The sequence below is a fragment of the Mastigoproctus giganteus genome, chromosome 7 (assembly GCF_048544385.1).
Source record: "Mastigoproctus giganteus isolate SK-2022 chromosome 7, ASM4854438v1, whole genome shotgun sequence".
NCBI classification, from domain to species: Eukaryota; Metazoa; Arthropoda; class Arachnida; order Uropygi; family Thelyphonidae; genus Mastigoproctus; species Mastigoproctus giganteus.
The window spans coordinates 31,568,934-31,592,860 of record NC_143581.1 but is presented as its reverse complement, the minus strand read 5'-3'; the positions used below and the strand labels follow the sequence as shown (position 1 = coordinate 31,592,860).

Here is a 23,927-nt window from a genome sequence, read left to right as displayed (position 1 = left end):
CATTTTTAAAGGTATCAACTACTTTTTTTTTTTATATCAGCACTGCATTCTTCCCCATGCCTTATTTTGAAGCACTCAAACCAGCCTCTGCTGGCTTTAAAGTCTAAACTTTGAAAGCGCACAGCACTTCCTCTGGTTGATGGGAATCTGAAATTTCTACTCGTGTATTGTTCCAGCTGTATCAGAAAGCCATCGGTACCCTCAAACATCATCAGTCCTTAAAATAAGAGATCGTGTGGAAGGTATATCGGTTCATGAGAATATCAGATGTCAATGTCATCGTAAGTCGAAGCCCCACTGTATATTTATTACTATGATTGAAGCTAGTTAAGTTTATATATTTATAGCTTTCATAATACAGTTGCTAGGCAATGGTACCGGTCAACCTATATGCTAAATTCATTCACATATTACTTTACTGTTGATTTGGATGCACACAAAAACTTTTGAAAGCAGTGCATCAATTATAGTAGTAATAGTAATCGTGGCATGTGATGCAAGGAAGCAAGTGTATGAGCTTATGTAGCATCAGCCAAAAAAAAAAAAAAAAAATGTATACAACCATTCCCTCTAAATGTTTGTCCAGTTCCTCCTTAAATTTATTTAACTTATCAACTTCCACAATGACAGATGGAAGTTTGTTCCAGCAATTAACCACCCGCTGGCTGAAGGCAAATTTACGCACATCTATTCTACAGCTGTCTTTCCTCAATTTGAATTTATCTCCCCTTAGGTTCATAATCTGAAGAAGTGGAAGAATCCCATCAGAATTCAGCACTTTTTGGGTGTCTTTTTCTTCCTCTTTCTCTCCAGTGTCGCTCTCCATAATTTTCTCCAACTCTTGTAGCTCCTCTGTTGTTAGCTCACGCCCATGAGCGTCCCTTCATTCCCCTCACCAATCTCGTTGCCCTTCTCTGTACATGCTCAAGCAAATCTACATCCTTCCTAAAATGAGGCCTCCAGACCTGTACGCAGTACTCAAGGCGTGGCCTGACCATGTCCTTATACAGAGGGCAATCGCCTCCTTTTCCCTGCTAGGAAAATTCCTGTATATCATTGACAAAACTCCATGACCTGCTCTTGCAGCCTGTCTGCATTGTTCAGAAAACTTCATATCTGACTTCACAATTACTCCCAGGTCTTTTTCATTTTCTACCATCCTAAGTGTAGTACCACACAGTTGGTGCATTCCTCTGGGGTTACTTCTACCCATATACAGTACTTTGCATTTGTGAATGTTAAACTTCAGTTGCCACTTCTCAGCCCATCTTTCCAAATTTTCTAGATCCTGTTGAAGTAGCACACTGCCATTACTGTCATTAACAACTCTGCCAACCTTTGTATCATCTGCAAACTTCGACACTAAGCCTGATATACCTTTATCAATATCTTTGATAAATATACAAAACAACAGTGGACCCAACACCGAACCCTGTGGGACTCCACTAATAACATTAGTCCACAAAGAGCAGCACCCATTAATTATCACTCCTGTCTTCTCCCACTCAACCATCCTTTTATCCATTGTAGCAACTTACCATTAATAATGCCACCATTAATGGCACAATCTGTACCTATGTAGATGACTGCATGTGCATACCTAACTCTTCATTAGCACAATTTGTTGCATTTGTATTCATGTAGTCCAAATCAGCGATACCCATTTTTTACTGTTTCATTCAACAATCCATATATGATAAATTTTATTATTTATAACGCTAATAAATGATTAATTTTGGGTTGTTTTATTTTTGTTTAGAAACTCATGAAGATGTGAATTTCATCTGATTCAAAAGTGTATGATGGCTTCAAATTCAGGACTAAATATGCTCTGTTCACAGCCATTATTGAGTAGCACATGTGGCAGCCAAAATGATCCTCTTCTTTCTCACAATGTAATTCACCAGTCTTCAGGTTCATCTAGTTCACTACCAACAGATGAAAGTGGTGAAGCCCATCTTTTAGATACCTTATCTTCAATTACCAGTTTAGAAGCCAGCACAATACCACCTTCTCTAGTAACATCCATTTCACATGGAACTAATGCCGATCTCCTACATGGAAATCATCCCTCTTCAGCTTTCCAAATTCCTATGCAGTCACCTCAGTTCCCAGTTAGCTGTGGAACAAATTCTATATCTGCATGGCTAACAAGTAACTTTTTTAAGTCATCTGCTACAATTCCTTCATCAGGTGTCCTTCCTCCTGTTGCAGAAATCTATCCCACAACCCGTAGTAATGGTGGATTAAGACTGTTAGGAATAGGACATCAGCCTGAAGTAATTGCATCAACTCCTTCTGTTCCATTAGTACCTGATTCAGACGACATTGCATTAGCTGGTGGTGAAAAAATTCTCCAGAGTAGTTCCTCACAGAGAAATTTTGCCTGTCCAGACTTAGTGTCTATTTCTAGTGGTCCTGGAAGTAATGCCAATCCTTTACAGGTTTCTGTTAACAAAGTAAGAATTCCTCGTCAGAATCATAAGCAACTTTCAATGGCCTCTAATGACAAATCAACATTTTCCCCAGCAATGGCAGTTAATTTACATTGTCAAACATCATCTCAGAATGCACTGTTACAACTCTCTCTTAGTGGACAAAATAATAATGGAATCTCTATGCCGTCCAATCTTAGTAGTTCAATGCTTTTATCAAATAATACTGTTCCCAGTAATCAGGGTTTTGAACTAATGACACAAGGAGAGAAATTATCAAATCAGTTACCATTGTCTCATTTAGATATGTTGATTCATGACTGTAATGCATTAGGAAACATTCAGAATCATATGCTGACAAGCACATTACTACCTACTTCAAATGTCTTATCTTCAAAGCAGGATCTAATTAATGGTGTTCCCCTTTCAACTCCCCATTCATCACCATCAAACAATCCTGCAACAAATGTTAATATTCCTCTATCAGCAGTATCTAATAGCGAAATTTCTCTGCATTTTGCAGGACCCCATTGCATACCTCCTTTGACATCTCAGGGTAATCACTGTAATTCATTTTCAGATGAAATTTTAAACTCTTGTGTGGAAGAAACCCAGTGTTTCAAGTGTAAATTTTGTTCATTCATTCATCTTGAAAAACCTAATGTTTTATCTCATATTAGACAAATCCATAAAGCAGATGAAGTCACACAGCTTTTATCTTCTTCAGATGCCGAAAATATTACTACTTCATTGAATGGTGCCTCAGAAAATGAGCTGTGCTCAGCTGTACAACAGGTTCAGTCAGGAGCTGATTCTAGTAACACAGATGCTCCATTATCATCCTTTATTACGTTATCATCAAATGTTTCTACTTCATCAGCATTGCAAAATTCTTCATCTGATAGAGTGGAGAAAGAAAATAGTGAAGAAAATAACTCGGAACCTAGGTTTTTTTGTGGAAAGTGTCGCAAAGTATTTTCTACCTTAAAAGAGTGCAAAAATCATTTATTAAATGATCATAATATTAAGTCAAACAAAATTCGTGTAGAACACATTACTTCTAGTATATCACATTTGGATAAAATAAATGAGTCTCAAACAGCAGAACAGAAAAAATCACTTAAAAATAAAAGGAAATTAGATAATGGAAATACAACAAAAAACTGTTTGCCATGCAATAAAAATAATGAGAAACGTGTTATTCTTAAAGAGGTTATTCATAAATCACCTGTTGGAAATTCTTCTAGAAAAATAGCAAATAAAAGATTATGTTCTGAGAATAAGGAAACTAGAATGATTGTTGGTGTTAAAAAAAGAGGAGAAATGTCATCGCATCAGAAAGCATGGCAGAGAAAGATAAAGAAGGAGCAAGGTTCTTATATGTATGTATTTGCATAATTGGTAAGACTTTTCCTTATTTATTTTACCATAGGATTATTTAATTAGGTATTTATTTGCTTTATTTCTTAACCTCACGCTATAAAAAAAATTGAAATTATACCTTTATGAATAGATTGAATTAATTATTTATTTTGTATATAATACAAAAAACTCTTTATACACAACTCCTTATGATCATTATGTACAAAGTAAACAAGAAATCACTGACTGTTTTGTTGTTGTGCACACTATTTTTATTTCATATTTTGTGTTATATGTTGGCATAGTTTACTGATATTTTAAGATCAGAAGGTGAAAAGGAATTTACAAATGTAAAAGTGTTGTAACAGTTCAGTGATAACAGCAGAATCATATGCTTCTTTAAGAAACTGCATCAGTAACCTGGAAATTTCTAAAGTGATGGACATGCACTGGCAATCAGATCTGTTAGTGAAAAGTGAATCATTCATACTGAAGAAAGCATTGTTTGTGTTTTAACAAAAACTGAAAGAAGCCATGAAAATTAATTTTCACAGAACTTAGACATATGTTAGAGCATTTCAGATAATTCTGATGGACCTGAATGTCTGCCCATGTGAGATACAGAAGCTAAAAGCATTGAGTGATTGTGAGAGAGATAATATGTAGGAGTTCTGTTATCCATTTGTACACTCCAAGAAAATCTCGTTATCAATGAAATTTGGTGTATAGTGCAATTTGCTTTCAGCTGAATGATTGTGTTAAACGAAATGTGATTTGGAGTGATAGAAAATCCATATAAATACAAAAATTAATTCGCTGCATCCTGCAATATATCTCTCTGGTGTGCATTAACAGCATTTCATATTATGAGGTCAATATTTTTGAAAAAAAATTCAGACAGAATTTCTAATTGAAACTTGCATTGCCTTTTCTGCACGGTATAGGCTTTGATTTGAATGAAATATTCTTCCAGCAAAATGAAACCTACCCATATACTGCCAGTATGTTTCTTGATATTGAACTCTCATTTTTATGGCTGGATAATTTCAAACTGCTGTCTCATTTGTTTTGGATGTGGGTAATTTAGCCATTGTATACAGTAAACTACTTTTTATGGAATTACTTCCAAGAAGTGGCATTACAGGAATAATCGGCACACTGTTGATGAACAGAAAATGATAACATTCACCATTAAAGCATACATTCCTAATGACACTTTAATATGGAAGTATAAGATTTTTGCAGCCAATTTTCTTGGGTTGTAAATTTACTTCCAAGGTTTACAGTGGACAAGTGGAACATGCTTACCACTAAAAAAAAAACTGTCTCCAAACTTTATAGTAACTTTCATGATTATTTGATTTTACATGTATAAATCAGTAAAAGATGTGATTAAACTAAAATAATCGATTATTTCCAAAGAAATTGATTATTTTCCTGCATTTTATAAAAATTAATTATACATAATGATAATTTATGCTGACCGGGCTAGCCAGGTGGGTAAAGTGCCTGCCTAGCAAACCAAAGGTCGCGGGTTCGAATCCGCGAATCCCGCCTCGGGCTTGGATCAGAGTAAAATGGAAAAACCTTGGGAGGTGCATTATGGCCACAGAAGTCTATGCGTGAACTAGTTTAACAAAAAAATAAATAAATAAAAATAATGATAATTTATGCATGTTATTTGATGATATTTATCAGATAATGTGCATGTTCTCATTTAGAATTCTGAATATAATTTATTAAATTCTTGTCTTAAAAAATGTAGTCTTCTAATTCCACCTTTTTTTTTTTTTTTTAAGTGACAAAACAATATTTCTCTACATTCATACTGTTCTATTCTCATAAGAATTTTTGATCAAATTTAAATATATAATATTGCATATTATGCATTTGAATTGTGTTTATTAAGTTATTAGTAACACTGGACAAATTAAGCTTTTAATTTTCTTTTTCCTTCCAAAATATGGATTTTGACAAGCTAAATCCAAATTAAATTATTACATAGCACCTATAGATTTAGATAGGAATGCCAGTTATGTTTATTGAAATTTTTACAAGTATTACATTAAACAGCATAAAAATATAATAATTTTTTTGTTTGTTTCTTTCCCTCGTAATAATAGATTTCACTCTCTGATCAGTATCCAGCAATAGTCTTCCTATAGGGTTTCCACCTTCCTTGATAATTTTTCTCCATGATAGTAATATCTTTATGTAAATATTCACCATGTTCATCACTAACTTATCTGATGTTATCTGGAAAAAAAGTAAATAGGAATGTAGGAAGTGTATTTTTAAAAACATGTAGTCTTTTAATAAATTCTCAATCAGGATTTTATAATTATCTGTTCTGTTGTTGCCAGAAAAATGTTCACAAACTTTATTGAAGGGTTTAACACTCTTATGAAATGGTTATCTTTCAATAACCTGATCTGTGGACTGACTAATGTGTGTTCTTTAATTTTGGCAAGAATCAAAGAACATGCATGGAAACTTGAGTTTTAAATATTGAACGCTATCTTCATTCCTGTCCATAGATTTTATGAAATTCTTCATTAGACCTATCTTTATATAAAGTAGTGTTAAAAATATGTTTGTTCAATAAACTATTTGGCATATCGTCAATATTTTTCTTTCCAGGTACAAGATTCAGGAGGGGAGCCTAAATCTGTTTCATAATGAATGATTTTGGTTCAATTGTCCCACTTCAAAAAAAATTAACAATATTTTGTATGGTCAGATTGCAAACCATTTAGGTCTACAATCTGGTCAAAAGGTTTGCTGACTACTGTAGTAAGATCGAGGAAATTACTGACTACAGAACTTCTCAGTCCGCAGTCCAAATTCCAGATATCATCATTGCTCTGGTTACCATCTGAATTGATTGACATTGTTGTCTTTAGTACCATCTTGACTATTCTAAGTGCTTTATTTCCTGTACTGTTTAAATATATGAAATGTGGCAATAAAGTTCCAGGACGTGTGTAAATTAGGTTAACAGGTTAGTCATGTTTTATGAGTTTGAAAATAAACGTAAGTTGTATATTGTAGTTAAAACTTCCTCCAACAGATGGGGATACAGAGATTATTCATTAGGTTAACAGGTTGCAAGTAACAACCAGTTTCGTTAGTAGCATTAACATTCTCTGTCATGATTTTGCAGTGGAGCAACAAATGAATATCAAATTTTACTTCTAACTGGGATTATTTGCAATAGACTATATCTGCAAAAAATACCTCTAAGGTTGGGGTTATACATACCACAAATTTAAACAAATACACCAACCGTTTAAATAAACTGATTTAATGATAAAATAATACTGGATAGTATACTGAAATGATACAATAAAAACTGTAAAATAATAATTTACAAAAACTGATTTACTTTACAACAAATAAAATTGAATTGATGAATTTAAAATGCATTAAAATATAAATTTAAAAGTGATAAAACACCATTGAAGCTTTCGGGGGCATCCGCCTCCTTTCTCAACAATGATTGTTGAGAAAGGAGGTGGATGCCCCTGAATCTCTACTTGCAAAAGTTCGATAGATCATCGATAGGACACCATGGGCCTTCCTTGCAACCTGTTTACAGTGTTCAGAGAATTTCATGTCTGACCGTATCGTAACACCCAAATCTTTTTCCTCCAGTACTGGATTTAGTTGAACTCCACCAGGTGAATAAGTTATTTTGGGATTACTGTTTCCCAGGTGTAATACCTTACACTCTGTTGGATTAAAGCATAGCTGCCATTTTTCTGACTATTTTTGAAGTCTATCTAGGTCTCTGAAGAAGCTCAGCTTGACAGTGATCATTAACTACTCTACCAATTTTAACATCATCTGCAAATTTAGACATCACGCTCTCTATTCCTTCATCGATGTTGTTTATGAAAATTAAAAACAACAGTGGTCCTAATACTGATCCTTGGGGAACTCCACTTCTTACATCAACCCAATCTAAGGAATAGCCATTTATCACAACCCTCTGCCTCCTGCCCTGAAGCTAGCTATCTATCTAAGGATTTTTCCAGTGATTCCAACCTGTTCCAGCTTATAAAGCAACCACTCATATGGGACTGAATCAAATGAAATCTACATAAACAATGTCAAAATTATTCCCTAAATCCAGCTCGTGAGTGACCCTTTCGAAATAGCGAACCAGATTTGTTAAACATGATTTTCCCTTTACATAACCATGCTGAGTATCCTTGAGAATTTCAATTCGATCCAAATGATCCTGAATTCCACCCTTGATCATTGCCTCCATGATTTTCCCTACCACTGAATTCAGACTGACAGGTCGATAATTTCCCACTTCACTCTTAGAGCCACCCTTATGTATGGGAGATACATTGGCACTTTTCCAATCCAAGGTAATCTCCCCAGAGTCTAGTGATGCTTGCATAATTAGCCTCAATGGTTCAATGCACTCATTTGCCGCCTCCCTTAAGATTATAGGGTATATTCCATCAACTCCAGGAGCCTTACTGGCCTGTAGGCTTGAAAGTTTTTTTCATTAAATAATCTTGCAAAATTTCAATATCATTAATTACATATTTTTGAATTTCGCTCCCACAATTTCCCATTGCCGTGCTTCTCGTATGGGCTTCCTTTGCCTTTTTTTTTTTTTTTTCTTAATAAACAATTTATCTATTAGTCCACCAGCAATTCTAAAGAAAAAAGTTTCAATCTCCTATGGGATTCAATTTCTACTCCTAACTGATAACACCCACTGTATGTTTACTGAGCAAGCAACAATACAAAGTACTGTTGTATTTTTCCATAACACAAAGTACTTTTACTGGTAAATTTATCGAACTTTTACGTGCTTCTCATGTGGGCTTTCTTTACCTTAGCTGCAAAAACTTACTTTTATGCATGTACCAAAAGCATATTGTTTCTGTGCATCCACCATATGGCCCATTCATTTCTTTAATCAATACATGACCATAAACATAGTATTCAGTGTTTTAGCTACAATATACAGGGTGTCCCAAAAGTCACTGCATATTTTAGTGAAACAGTGTGATTTTCAAATAAATTTCATTACAACAAGGATATTTATTCTTTTTTACATAAATCATAAGTATTTGTAATGTGTTAGAGCGGTTATTATATTTTTTTAATGTTTTCTTTTCAGACCCATAGTTCAAGAGCAAGTTTTTGTTGTAACGTCCAGTATCAAAGGAATGAAGTTTTGTGAAATTAGGGAAAGATTTTCAAGGAGATTTTGTGGTGTGGTCTATTAAGCTGTTTTTTAGATTTGATCGACAAGTTCTGCACACATTGCTGCTCAACTTGGAAAATCTTCTTCATGCAGGACATGCAACAGTTGGATGTGGTATAGCTTTTTCATCAGTGTTGAAATCAAAATTCTGTGAGCTTGATGTCTTGGGTATGTTCAGTCTTCGAGATCCCTCGCTAAATGATCATTTTGGGTCCTTTTTGAACATTTTCTCGAATTGATTCAATTCTTTCACTTGCTGTCCTTGGGCATCCACATCTCTCCTCGTCACGCACAGACCCAGTTCTTTTAACTTATTCACCAGTGCAAAAATCACGTTGTCTGTAGGACTGGGACTATGAAATCTCCTTGAAAATCTTTCCCTAATTTCACAAAACTTCATTCCTTTGATGCGGGATATTACAACAAAAATTTGTTCTTGAACAATGGGGAATTATGAGTTCTGAAAAGAAAACATTCAAAAATTAATAAAAAATTTTTATAATAACATCTCTAACACATTACAAATACTTATGTTTTATGTAAAAAAGAATAAATATATTTGTCGTAATAAAATTTATTTTAAAATCACACTATTTCACCAAAATACGCAGTGACTTTTGAGACATCCTGTACATTATATGGAGAGCCTATGTGATACATATAAAAAAAAAAAAAAAACATTTCCAGATTTCAATTGGTCTGATTTGGGAAAGGTTTGACAAATCATTCTAAAAGAACCAAATATACAGTTTAATAAAAAAATTTCTGTTGCGGGTTGAGTTATTAACGTGTAGATGGATGGAGGATGTGACGAAGACAAGAGCTTTATGCATATACATGTATACTAATACACTTAATAAGATACATGGTGCCGATGGGTCTATCCAATTATATTAAGAGAGGCAGCAAAACAAGGTAAGCAAACCTTTAGCCATAATTATGAGAGCATCGTTCGATTCTAGGTAGATCCTTATAGTTTGGAGATATGCAAATATCTCCCCAATTCCCAAAATGGACCAGAAGGTGATGTAATTACAGACCTGTTAGCTTTACTTCTGTTTCAGAGAAAATAACGGAGTCAGCAGTTAAAGAAATAATGCAGTTGTACTGCAGTTACATCATAAATTTGTTTTTACAAGGGGTTTGTAAAAACCCCTTGTAAAACATTTGTTTTATTATGAGACCGTAACAAAGGAACTGGATGAAAACATACTTTTAATATCATATACTTAGATTTCAGAAAAGCTTTTGATACTGTTGCTAATAAAAGACTGCTATACAAATTGGAGCAGCATGGTGTTAAGGGCAAGTTACTGCTATGGATAAAGGGGTGGTTGAGTGGGGGAAGACAGTGGTTATCAATGGGCACTGCTTGTCTTGGACCAGTGTTAGTAGTGGAGTCCCCCCCCCAGCGTTCAGTGCTAGGCCCATTGTTTCACTATTTATTAATGTTTGTTGATGGAGGGTTTAATCCGGTTTATCAGGTTTAATATCAGGTTTAATCCATAAATTTTCAGATGATACAATGATTGGCAGGGTAGTTAATGACAATCAGGATATATGACAGCAACAGGATCTAGAAAAATTTGGCAGATCAGATGAGAAGTGGCAAATGAATTTAACACAGACAAACAAGGTACTGCTTATGGGTAGCAGTGATCCAGAATAACACTGTGTGGTACCATACTGTGGGTAGGTGCTGTTCATCTTAAATTTTTCTTCCAAATGGATATTATTACATATTGTTTTTGTTTCTTATTTATACAAGCTGCTGCATGGAGCACAGACACTTTTAGCATTAGCATTACTAGAGGCATATGATGCAAGAAAGCAAGCTTATGCAACATCAGCCAAAAAAAAAACCCCTCCAATTTGACCACTCCATTCGTTCCAAATGCCTGTCCAGCTCAGCCTTAAATTTATTTAGGCTATAAACTTCCACAACAAAAGATGGAAGTCTGTTCCACCAATCAACCACCTGCTGTCTAAAGGCAACTTTCGATACATCTGTTCTACAACTGTCTTTCCTCAATTTGAATTCTGTCCCATCAGGTTCTTAATCTGAGCAAGAGGAAGAATCCCATCACCATTCAGCTTGCTCAACACATTCAAGGCCTTAAAGACCTCATTCAGATCACCTTGCAGATGCCTACTCTCCAGGCACTAGAATTTGCAGAACTTAAGCCTTTCTTAGTAAGAACACCCCTTTGTTCCCCACACCAATCTTGTTGCCCTTCTTTGTACTCGTTCTAGCAACTCTACATCCTTCCTAAAATGAGGCCGCCAGACTTGTACACAGTACTCTAGGTGTGGCATGACCATTGCCTTGTATAATGGGATAATCACCTCCCTGTCCCTGCTAGCAAAATTCCTGTATATCATTGACAAGACTATGACCTCCCCTGGCAGCCCGTCTGCACTGCTCAGCAAACTTCATATTCGACTGCACAATTACCCCCAGGTCTTTTACACTTCCCTGAGTGTAGTACCACACAGTTGGTATATTTCTCTTTGGTTATTGCTACCCATATACAGTACTTTGCATTTGTCAATGTTAAACTTCAGTTGCCAGTTCTCAGCCCATTTGCGCAACTTATCTAGATCCAGTTGGAGTAGCATACTGTCGTTAACAACCCTGCCAGCCTTTGTATCACTGCAAACTTGGACATTAAAATTGATATATATACCTTCTTCAATATCATTGATAAATATACAAAACAACAATGGGCCCAACACCGAACCCTGGGGAACTCCACTAATAACATTTGTCCACGAAGAGCAGCACCCATTGATTATCACCCCTGTCTTCTCCCACTCAACCATCCCTTTATCTAATGTAGCAACTTACCCTTAATGCCATACCTCTCCAATTTATACAGCAGTCTTCCATGTGCAATGGTATGAAAAGCTTTCCTGAAATCCAAGTATATGTTATCAAAATTATTTTTGGCATTCAGTACCTTTGTGGCCACATCATAGTATCCAATCAAATTGGTCAGACAAGGCCTCTCTTTAACAAACCCATGCTGTGTCTTAACTATTACTGCAGTCTTGTCTAGATGATGTTGCAATGATTCTTTAACCTGTAATTCCATTATTTTCCCCGGAACACAAGTTAAACTAACAAGTCTATAGTTACTTGTGTTACCTTTTGAACCCCCTTTGTGAATTGGTGATACAGTTGCACACCTCCAGTCCATTGGGACCTCCCCTGAGTCCAAAGAAGCTCTGATAATTATGGCTACGGGTTTGCTTACTTCCTTTGCTGTCTCCTTTAATATAACTGGATAGATCCCGTCCACCCTAGGTGCCTTATTTATGTTTAACTTCAACAATATCACCTCCACTTTGCTCTCAGTTAGTGTGTGGCACTCCCCTCATTGAATAACTCCTCATGTGTGAATGTAGATGCAAAATACTCATTCAATTTATCAGCTACCTGAGCATGATCATCAATAGTCAACCCATCTATGTTAAGTGGTCCAATCTGATTCATCCCTTTCCTTCTAGAGTTTACATAAGTAAAGAACTCTTTGCCGTTTTTCTTTGCATCCTTTGCCAAAGATTTCTCGTAATCTGTCTAACCTCCTTTGTGACTTGATTACAGACTAGTTTATATCTTCCATAGGCTTCTGTGTCACCTGATACTTTTATATGCATCCCATACATTTTCTCTGCCATGAGCCTCATTAATTCATCTGACATCCATTTAGGCCTAAACCTCGAACAGTATTTCTTAGTTGGTATGAAAAGTCTAATAGCCTCCAAAATTAAGTCCCTGAAAGCTTCCCATTTAGAATTCAAAATTGGTAACATCATCAGTTGATCCCACTGTACAGAATTTAAAAACTGTCTGAGACCCCTGTAGTCACCTTTACAAAAGCAAAAACCCTGCCCTCTTGCCTTGATGGTAGTTACATGTTTAAGTAATTCCCACATCAGTACATTGTGATCACTGTCATCCAGTGTTTCCTTTATCTGCAAATCCTTAATCCATGAATAATCACTGCTGATAATCAGGTCTAGAGTATTAGTCCCTCTGGTTTTCTCTCAAACATATTGCTGTAGAAAACAGTCATCATAAATCCACAAAAGTCTTGCTAGTGTGCGAGTGACCAACCCACAAGTTCCAGTCAATATGCGGAAAGTTAAAATCCTCCATTATAAGACATTCTGATTTACAGGTGCATCTATTTCTCTGCACAATGGCAACATTATACTCATCAGATTCGTTAGCCTATATAACACCTACTCTCATTTTTCCTTTCCCAGTGCTTATGTCACACCAAACAGACTCAACAAAGCATTGTCCACCAACATCAATTGGATGCACCTCCTTAGATTTTGTTTCTTAACTAACAGCATAACCCATCCTCCCTTCCTGTCCTGTCTATCCTTTCTGTGCACATTGTACTCCTCCAATTCTGCACTGCTTATGTCTGTGTGACACCATGTCTCTGATATTCCAACAATATCTGCCTTTGATGTCTTGACTAACACTTCAAGTTCATCAAATTTATTAACTGTACTCCTAGCATTGGTGTTCATGCAAATATACATGCACCTGTTAGTTACCCTAACACAGCTCATGTATTTACTTGTTCCACTATGACTCCCAACGGTCTTGGAAATCTCCATTACCTTGCTTTCCAGGCTGCTACTCATATTAATAGAAGCAGTGCAAGAATCACTTTTGTCTCTGCCTGCAGCCACTGTTTATCTGTGTATCCCCCCCAAGCTAGCAGTTTTCTGACCCACCTGACACTGCCTCCTTGATAGCATCAGCAAATATTCTTGCACCCTTTCTATTTAAGTGTACCCCATCCCTGTAGAAGCAGTCTCTCCTGTCAACAAGCACAGACCAGGCTGAAAAAAATTCTACGTCTTGAGCCTTGCACAATCTCTCCAGGGCCGAATTGATCGACAAGGCTCTCATCATATAATCCCTCCTCTCGTGTATAGGCAGAATTGCAGACACTTTCACATTCAACCCTAACTTGCGACTTTTTTTCAACATAACCTGTGCTTGTTGAGTAAATCTGCAGATCTATTACTCTTATTGTCATTAGTTCCAATATGTACAACATCACCTTTTGTGCCCTTAAAAGATGATATCTGCTTTTCAATGTTATCAACTTTTGCCCCTGGCAGACATACCCTGGTCTTGTTCCACCTATCCTTCCATAATATATTTCCCCGTGTCCCTGACAAAGAGTCACCAAGAATAACTAGTTCCTTTGGGACCAGTGCCTTCTGCCTTGGAGATTGCCTCTCTCTTACCTGATGCACAGGAGTGAGCTCTGCCATTGAGCTGGGCAGCTGAGTGCTTCACAGGCCCTCATATTAATTTCTTCAAGGGCATTTACCCAACACCTCAAGCTCTTATAGATGCCCATCAGAATGCCGAGTTGGCATCTAATTTAAATTAATTTTTAAATTGCTTGCACTAGGCATAATTTGTCATGTGCAAAGGTCAAATATTAAAGGGCAGTGTTATTTCATGCCATTTTGTATGTGATGAAACTTTGGCTTGTGCATTCAATGGTTTTTGTTGAATCATTTGTTATGATACAACACAAGCAACGTGCAGATTTCATAGTGGAAACTCAAAAAAGGTTTTATCATGTTTCAAATCCCCAGTATCCCTTTTCATCATTCCATATTAGTTTGGGTTATAAAATTGTGACTGACTGACTTAGCACAAGACATATCATATTCCACATGGGCACCCTGTGAAATCTACAAAGAAATATAATGTGAGTTATTGATGGAATACTTGGTAGTCTACGCAGCTCTGTTAGTTGACATGTTTTAGCACTTAGCATTTTTTGGAAAGAAGTTATAGAAAAAAATATTATATGAGAGTAAGTTTCATCCATAAGAGCTGTGATATTCAACATTTGTCAAAACATAACAAATCAAATCACATGTACAGAGTTTTCTTCATGTGTGGCTTAGTGTATAGCTTGAGAAGGTCAATTTAATGGCATTGACTTAAAGACATAAGAAAGTTAGTTTAGCTTATATTTTCCACTATATTTATTTAGTATTATTTTTTTATGATTTTTTTGTCAATAAAGTACAACAAATATTGAAATATAAAATGTGCCTCTACTTTTTTAGTCATGCTCTATACTAATTGCAGAATATGTAGATATTAGTCATAAATGAAACAAAAATCCAAAGACCACTCTTGATTTAAATGAACTAGTGTAAAGTAAAAACTGATTCATGGTATTTCTTAAATATAGGTTATTCAAAGGTACTTTAAAAACTATTTTTGAATGACTACTCCCATTGTAACTAGTTGGTAGGTACCTAACTAGTCAAAATGGAACTATTTAGCTATACTTGCAGATTTAAAAAAAAATATATATATAGCGGTTGTACATGACTGCAAATTGGCTTTCATGACTTTTTTTTTTAATGCAGTTTTCAATTTTTCATTTTTGCAGCTGTGAATGCAAGGGTTGCAATGTTCGATTTCGAGCTTTGGATAACCTTGAGTATCATCGAAAGTGTCATATCAGTGGTAGCAGTGCTTTTGCATGCCTTGAGTGTGGGATCCGCTTTGAAAATTGGGGGTCAATGGCTGGTCATCTTTGGCGGCATCATACTTTAGATTTGGAATTACATGCATGTGATCAGTGTTCTTTCAGGTAAAATTTAAAATGATATTATTTTTTGTCTTCTTTAAAAATTATCTTATATGGAAATTTTTGTTACTATTGGGAAAAAAAATACTGTTCTGTACAATCTAGGACATGGATCTAGAGAAGTGCTAAACAAGAAATAATTATTATTATTACTGTATTAATATAGTTAATTAAGACAGCAACTGGTAGTTATATCAATGATCTCATTTGTCTTTAAGAATCCATCTTAAAAAAAAAAAAGAGTAACTTTTCTCTTTATAAAATAAGATGTTTTCTACAATTTCTTGTTATTCAATCTGTTTTTGCAACCATTAGGATTTAAACTGCATGGATGATGCAGTGACCTTACTTCTCACAACAATGAACTTGCCTTTGCAGTGAGTTGCCCTGGTACTGGACTGCTTTCAAACAGATGGCTTCATGAAAAGTTTAATCTGCCATTTGTTTAAAAGGTGAAAATGCTGTGACAGCCTGTTTCAAGACTAACTGATCCCTCAGATAGCAGGTGGTTTGTAATGACAATGTACAGACAAAACAGTTGTAAAGAAGTTGTTCAATATGAGCTGCCTTGTAGTATTCAAAATTGGTTTTCAAAGTTGTAATTATAACTGAAGCTATCTTTTGAAAGTAGTGCAATATCGTGGAAACTTGTTACAAAGGCAAAATTGCTCAGTTGTGTAAATTAAAACCATTTCATTGTTTATACAATTTAAATCTTGCTGGCTGCGAAAACAGATGTAAACAAGTTCAGTTGTTTGTGCTTAATGTTTATTGAAATTTGCTCGCTAAAAACTGCTTAGCCACTAGGTATACCCCCTCTCAAATCTCCATGAATGCCAGATTTTAAATAGTTTACTGTATTAATAAAATATTATTAAAATGAAAAATATTATCGTTAAACAAATAATGGAATATAGTACAAACTTTAAAAAAAAAAAATTAAGACAAGCTAAGGGTCCACTCTGGGCAGAAAAATACCAGGAAGCAGTTGTGCATTTAGATCACTGGGCACCTAAGGCAATGTGGAATTTTGCTCCCCCCTCCACCCACTGCCATAATTTTGTTTATTGAAAATTTAAGTAAAAAATGAGAAATATATACACACATATGGGGGGGGTGTATATATTTAGGGTGTAAACTGTAAAACTAAAAATTATTATGGAAGAGTAGAAATAAAGAGATTGACATTCAAAATATAAGTAGCTGCACATGCATTCCAACAACATGTCACATAATATAAATATAATAGATAATATAGAGGCAATATGGAAAAAGTGAGAAAAAAAATGAAGAAATAACCAAGGAGAAAAGTAGAAAAAGGAGCATGGAAGGAATACTTTCTAAAAAAATTTGAAAATATTAAATATAAGGTAATTGTAGCCAAAGTTATAAGCCAATAAATAATAAATTTAGACCAGCACCATCTCACTGTGCCGAGACCAAAAAGGTATGAAATATCACAAACGTTGTTGTTCAAATAATATTATTTGTTCCTTGCTGTTATTCTCCTATTTCTGTTTTTCTTTTGTGGTTTGTTTATCATATCATATTTGTGATATTTCATACCTGCTTTGGCATGGTCAGGTGGTGCTGGTCTAAATATCAGCTTATAACTTTGGCTTCAAGTTTGCCTTGTATTTAATATTTTAAATTTTTTTTTTTTTTTTTTTTTATACGTATTTCTTCCACCTTTTTCTACTTCTGTCCTCATTTATTTTGTTTCTTCGCTCTTTTTCCATAGTGTGTGTGTATGTTTCAATTAAAAGACACTGGGATCTGTTTTGCTTATTTTTTTAGATTTAGGCTGCTTTCTGGACCCTCTTTTTTTTTTTTTTTTTTTTTCTAATTTGGTGTTAAAATTGGGTTGAATGTTACCATTTAGGTTTTACAGTTTCTAAATTTAAATTTCACATAATCAACTGCTTTTTTTTTTTTTTCCTGAATGGGAAAGTTGTACTTCATCCTCAGTTTAGTCTGAAAACATCACTGGTGTACTTATGAAATGAATGTAAACTGATTTTTATCTAAAGAAAATAATAATACAATTATTGTGTCATGAGGAGGCCCAGCATAACTACAATCATACAACTGGCATAACTAAACATATATGCTGAAGAATGGACATCCCATAAACTGTTGTTTCATTCTTTTTTAATTTTCTTCAAATAAAATCAGTTTGCATTCATTTCAGAAGTAAAGTACACTGATGACATGTTTAGGCTAAACTACTAATGGAAACAACTTTCCCGTTAAGAAAAAAAAAGCAGTTGATTAGGCAAAATATATGATTTAGAAATCATAAAATTGAAATGGTAATGCATAATCCAGTTTTATCAAATTCAAAAATTTCACCCCAAGTACAACAAAAGGTCCCAACAACAAATAGCCTGACCTAAAAATAAGCAAGACATACCCAGTGTGTCTTTTAATTGAAATTCCCTGTATACATGTCATGAAAAGGAGAGAGAGTATGAACTGTAATTTTAGAGATACAAGTATTTGTAAATTAATGTCTGAATAGAGGGGTGAGTGGAATCTAAAATCCTTCTGTCAGAGTCTAGGTGGTTGGGTATAGAGTTTACATTGCTGATAGTGGGGTGGGGAAATATAAATTCAGATACTGGACTTACTGGGAATGGCGCTGAAAATTTAATTCATTGAAATGGTGCATAAGTTTTGTATTAAAATCCCTGATGTGCTGCTAGCATATTAAATTGCTGAATGAACTGAAAACTAGAAAACAGAGCATTACATTGACAAGGTGTCATGTTGGTATAATACTTAGGTTTATTTTGACATTACAATGAATAATGTCAAAATAAATAGGTAATAATAAGAGAATGAATAGTATACAATATATATATTTTAGTATACAAGTGTTTTATTATTATTTATTTTATTTTTCATGATCTTCGCAACAGGTGGTGCCTTTCTATGTATATGTACAGAAGGATATCTTTTGAAATGTATTTTAAAACATATATGATAAAAATACTTCTTAAATATTTAATAAACTTATGAAATAGGATCATTTTCATAACATATGCCACATTTGCCATTTAGCATCTTTTTTACATATAAATCTTCCTCCCAACTCCACTGATCACTTGGCGCTCTTTGACTTTCTCCAGTCCAACTTTCCTAACAGTGAGGTAATTTTCCTTGGTGATTTTAATGTTCACAACTCCAGCTGGCTTCCGTTTTCTAGTCACACCGACCCAGCTGGTCGAGATGCTGAGGCTTTTGCAATTACTAATGATCTTGCACAGATTGTTCATTTACCTACAAGAATACCGGACAATCCTAATCATACAGCCAATACGCTTGATCTTTTTCTCACAAACAACCCTTCTAAGTACACTGTCGAAGTGAGAAGTCCTTTAGGCACTTCAGATCACAGCTTGGCGATTGTCTGTTCTCCAATGGAACCTTTATCTCATGGCTATTCCCAACCTCGTGTTGTTTGGCATTACAAGAATGCAAAATGGGATGACCTGCGACACTTCTTTTCTTCTTTTCCTTGGTCGGATTACTGTTTCAAAAGTTCTGATGTCAACGTTTGCTCAGATCGTGTCAGTGAAATTATTCTTGCAGGAATGGAATCCTTTACCCCACACTCCACTTTAAAATCTCGTCCTTTATCTAAACCTTGGTTTTTCCAATAAATGTGCTAAGGCTGTTCAAGAGAAGAATGTTGCATATCGTAATTGGCTTGTTTCTAATTCTTCAGTTTCATTTTCTGCCTACACCAAAGCTCGCAACAATTGTAAAGCAGTTATTAACTAGTCCAAACTAGAGTTTGAACAGGCTAAGAATACAAAACTTGCTTCTTGCCCTAATCGTAGCCGAGCATTCTGGTCTCTTGCCAAAGCTATTGGCCGCAACTTTTGCCCATCTCTTCCCACCTCTGTCCAAACCAGATGGTTCTGTTGTCACTTCAGCCAAGGATAAAGCTGACCTGCTAGCATCCCATTTTTCTTTCAACTCGTGCATTAACGATCTTGGTAAAACACCTCCCACTATTCCCAACACGCTCCATTCAATGCCTCCTGTGGTCTTCCGTCAAAAGGATGTCAGAAGGATTTTGACGAATCTTGATGCTAAGAAAGCTCCAGGTCCCGATGGTATTTCTCCACTTGTTCTCAAAACCTGTGCTCCTGAACTTACTCCTATTCTTTGCCACCTTTTTTCACTTTCTTATTCCAAAGGTGTTTTCCTTCTGCTTGGAAATTTGCTCATATCCAGCCAGTTATTAAAAAGGGTGACAAATCCCTTCCATCCAGTTATCGTCCCATTGCAATTACTTCTACTCTTTCTAAAGTAATTGAGAAATCAATTAACTGCCAAATTTTAAACTACTTAGAAACCTTCCGTCTGATCAACGATCGCCAGTATGGATTCCATCAGTGTCGATCCACTGGTGATATTCTGGCTTATGTTACCCATTTATGGACTAATTCAATGGAAAGGTTCGGTGAAACTCAAGTAGTTGCTCTTGACGTCTCAAAGGCTCTTGACAGCTGTCAGGTTGACAAACTTGACAACTGTCAAGTTTGTCAACTATTTTTAGTAATTGGTTATCCAGTTTTCTCTCTGATCGATCACTGAGGGTGATGGTAGATGGCTCTCTGTCTTCTAACTTCTCCAATAATGCCGGTGTCCCCCAGGGTTCAGTTCTTTCCCCCACGCTTTTCCTCTTGTATATTAATGACCTTCTTCCATTGACTGGAAATCCTATCCATAGTTTTGCCGATGATAGCACATTGCATTCCACTTTCCATTTTGAGAAACCTTGTCTACTCAATCAGCTTCAACTTCTCGAAAATCTGCTACCAATTCCTTAAATGCCGATCTTCAGGTAATTCTCCAGTGGGGCAAAGACAACTTAGTTAATTTCAACCCTTCTAAAACTCAGTCTTGTCTTATATTATATCTCGCAAAAAGGATTCTTCTGCTCCTATGCTTATCTTTAATGACACTCCGATTTCTAGGCAAAATGATATATCTCTTTTGGGGATTACCCTGACTTCTAATTTCTCTTGGCACAAGCACATTACAAATATTGCTTCCTCTACATCTAAAAAACTTGGTTTTCTCTTTCGCTCTCAGCATTACTTTTTTTCCAAATAGCTGCTCACTCTGTATAAATCGCAAATCTGCCCAGCCATGGAATATTGTTCCCACATCTGGGGGTGCCCCCAAAACCTCTCTGAGGCTTCTTGATTCCATTCAGAAGAGGGCAGTTAGGTTAATTAATGATTCATCTCTAACAGAGTCTCTCCACTCACTGTGTCATAGACGTACTGTTTCTGCTGCGTGCCTCTTCTACAGATACTTCCATGGGCACTGTTCTTCTGAATTAGCTTCTATAATTCCCGCTCTCTCTCTTTCAAAACAGTCCGAACACGTGCCGCCAACATCCATTTACTGTCGAACTTCAAACCCACAGAACCAACTTTTCATCTTCCTCGTTTATTCATTCAACTGCCGTTTTCTGAAACAACCTTCCTTCATATGTATTTCCTGAAAATTACAGTCTACCGAAGTTTAAGTCCAATGTCAACAAATATCTTATTTTGTCTTCTCAACCTCCAACCCAAGCACGGTACTAAGTACTATAGGTTCTAACACCTCGTGTTTGGGGTTTACATAAAAAAAAAAATACTTAATTGTGAATTTTTTTTTTTTTTTTTTTTGACCCAACTATAAAATGCACATCAACCATGCTTATTCTTTGGAGGTCCCTCCTCTTTTTGGCATTTAGAAAAACTGAATTTAACATCTCTGTGGTGAACATTTATTTCTATTCATGAATTAGTTTAATCAGTTTATATACAAGTTTTGTTTACCAAATGAGACCAATTATTATTTTATTTTTTTTTATGACTGCATTGTCCATTTATAATATCAGTAATGTAGAGTGAAAGTGAAGACCTTACCAAAGAAATACTGTACTAAAATTTACATCAATATATTTTTAATGTTAAGGATTTTTTTTTTGAAAACTAGCACACCTGCTATGGTGATTAAGTTTAGAGTACCAAAGGTGTGGCTTGAATATAAATTTAAATAACAAGTTAGCAACAAGATCCTGATGATCTGAACCAGAACATTTTCAAGACAGAGAGAAAAATGTAAGGAAATGAAATGCTTAGTAATAATAAGATGGACTAATTTAGATAAATCCTGAAGTAGTTAAGTAGTCACTTAAAATATTTAAACATAGTTTCACCTTTTTGGATTATTCAAGATTATTTTGACCATGGAATGCAAAACAGACCACACTTTCAATGCATTGGCACATGCCGTTACAAAAAAGATCAAGTATAAGTAAAGGGGCATAAGGAAGGAGAATACAAGTGCAAGTAAAATACCTCCTTGAGGAATGCCAACAAATGATTTTGGTATAAACCTGATCAGCTTAAAGGATTGACTTTTTTCTATTTAGAATGGAGTTACTTAGAAAGAATAAAATATCATCAGACACAACAATTATGCAGGAGGGAAATGTTGACTGTATAAGATACAAAAGAAGCATATAAATTGAATCCAGTTGAGCATTACAATCAGTAGCTTGCATTGTCAAAGAAATTTTTTTGTCACAGTGAATTTCATCTTAGTACTCTAAGAGAATTTGAGCAGGAAGAGAGTCAGTAAAGTCAGTTTCAATAAAGGTCCTTGAACTTAATTGGATTAGTTTTTTTCTTCATTTTTTTTTTTTTTAATGGGAAGACTGTTCTCTGTAACTATCTAGAAAACTTTTTATTGAAGACGTTTGAACAAAAGAGGTTCAGACGTGTACAGTAAACTTATGCATATCTGACTGCCAGATTTCTCCCCCCCCCCCTCTTTTTTTTTCTTTCTTTCTTTTTTTTTTTTTTTTTTTTGTTATATCTGATCCATTTTTAATCTGGATACAAATTTGCATATCTGAAATATCTATAAATATTTAAACAGTATTATTTCATTCAATGCTGATCTTGTTAGTTATTAAACTAAGTGGCTGGTACTGCTGCTCATTAAACCTCATTGCTGCTTCATATGTCATTCCAATCAGTATACTATATGTTAAGTATTGTTTTTAGTGATGAAATTAGTTTATTTGCCATTATCTCTATTCCAGGAGAGGTTTAGCCAAGTGGTCAGTAGCGAGAGTGCATAGCACACGTTCCTTGAATGGACCGGGGTTCAAGCCTGTGACTACTAAATATGATAAATATTTGTATTAAAGATTTATTATTAACTCTACTGACTTGGTTGTCGTGCCGGAGTATAAACAGAAAATTTATTTTTATGCATTATATTGCTCACTGGCTGCAATAGTGGCATAACTCAAAAATTGTAATTCTGGTAATTCTGAGATATTTGATGAGAAAAATTTGGCTTTTAAAATTAGTTTGTTCAGAATTGAAGAAACTATGTAATTGTTGAAATATATTGCAATTCATCTCATCATGCCCAGCGGTACTCGAAATTAGGCTGGCTTGGTCAACATTCCCTTATGGGTAACCAGAATACTCGAAAATTTAACTCCCCTTTTGAGTTGTGACACTATTCCACCAACAAACACTCAATTTGTGACTTGAGTCTCCGAGTAATTAGGATGAAGAACAAAAAAAAAAAAAAAAAAAAAACATTAAACAAGAGCTTTATTTATATACATAAACTCAGGAACATTAGCATGAGTAGAGGCATACGATGCAAGAAAGAAAGCTTATGCAGCATCAGCCAAAAAAATCCCATTTCGCCCCTCCATTCATTCCAGATGCCTGTCCAGCTCAACCTTAAATTTATTTAGGCTCTCAGCTGCCACAACAAAAGATGGGAGTCTGTTCCACCAATCAACTACCCGCTGACTAAAGGAAAATTTCCACACATCTATTCTACAACTATCTTTCCTCAATTTGAATCTATGCCACCTCAGGTTCTTAATCTGAGCAAGAGGAAGAATCCTATCAGCATTCAGCTTGCTCAACCCATTCGAGGCCTTGTACACCTCAATCAGATCACCTCACACGTGCCTACTCTCCAGGCACTGCAATTTGCATAACTTAAGCCTTTCTTGGTAAGAGCACTCCTTTGTTCCCCTCACCAATCTTATTGCCCTTCTTTGTACTCGTTCTAGCAACTCTACATCTATCCTAAAATGAGGCCTCCAGACCTCTACATAGTACTCTAGGTGTGGCCTGACCATTGCCTTGTATAATGGGATAATCACCTCCCTGCCCCTGCTAGCAAAAT

General features: G+C 35.3%; 1 protein-coding gene across 1 annotated transcript in view; it reads left to right on the top strand.

Annotated features, from left to right (window-relative positions):
• LOC150082787 (uncharacterized) overlaps nucleotides 1-23,927 on the top strand; it is a 90,553-nt gene that overhangs the window by 21,432 nt on the left and 45,194 nt on the right. The window contains exons 3-4 of the mRNA XM_090378283.1: nucleotides 1,760-3,817; nucleotides 15,486-15,689. Coding sequence (XP_090234409.1) covers nucleotides 1,800-3,817; nucleotides 15,486-15,689 — 2,222 coding nt within the window. The 5' untranslated portion in view covers nucleotides 1,760-1,799. The remainder of the gene's footprint in view (nucleotides 1-1,759; nucleotides 3,818-15,485; nucleotides 15,690-23,927) is intronic.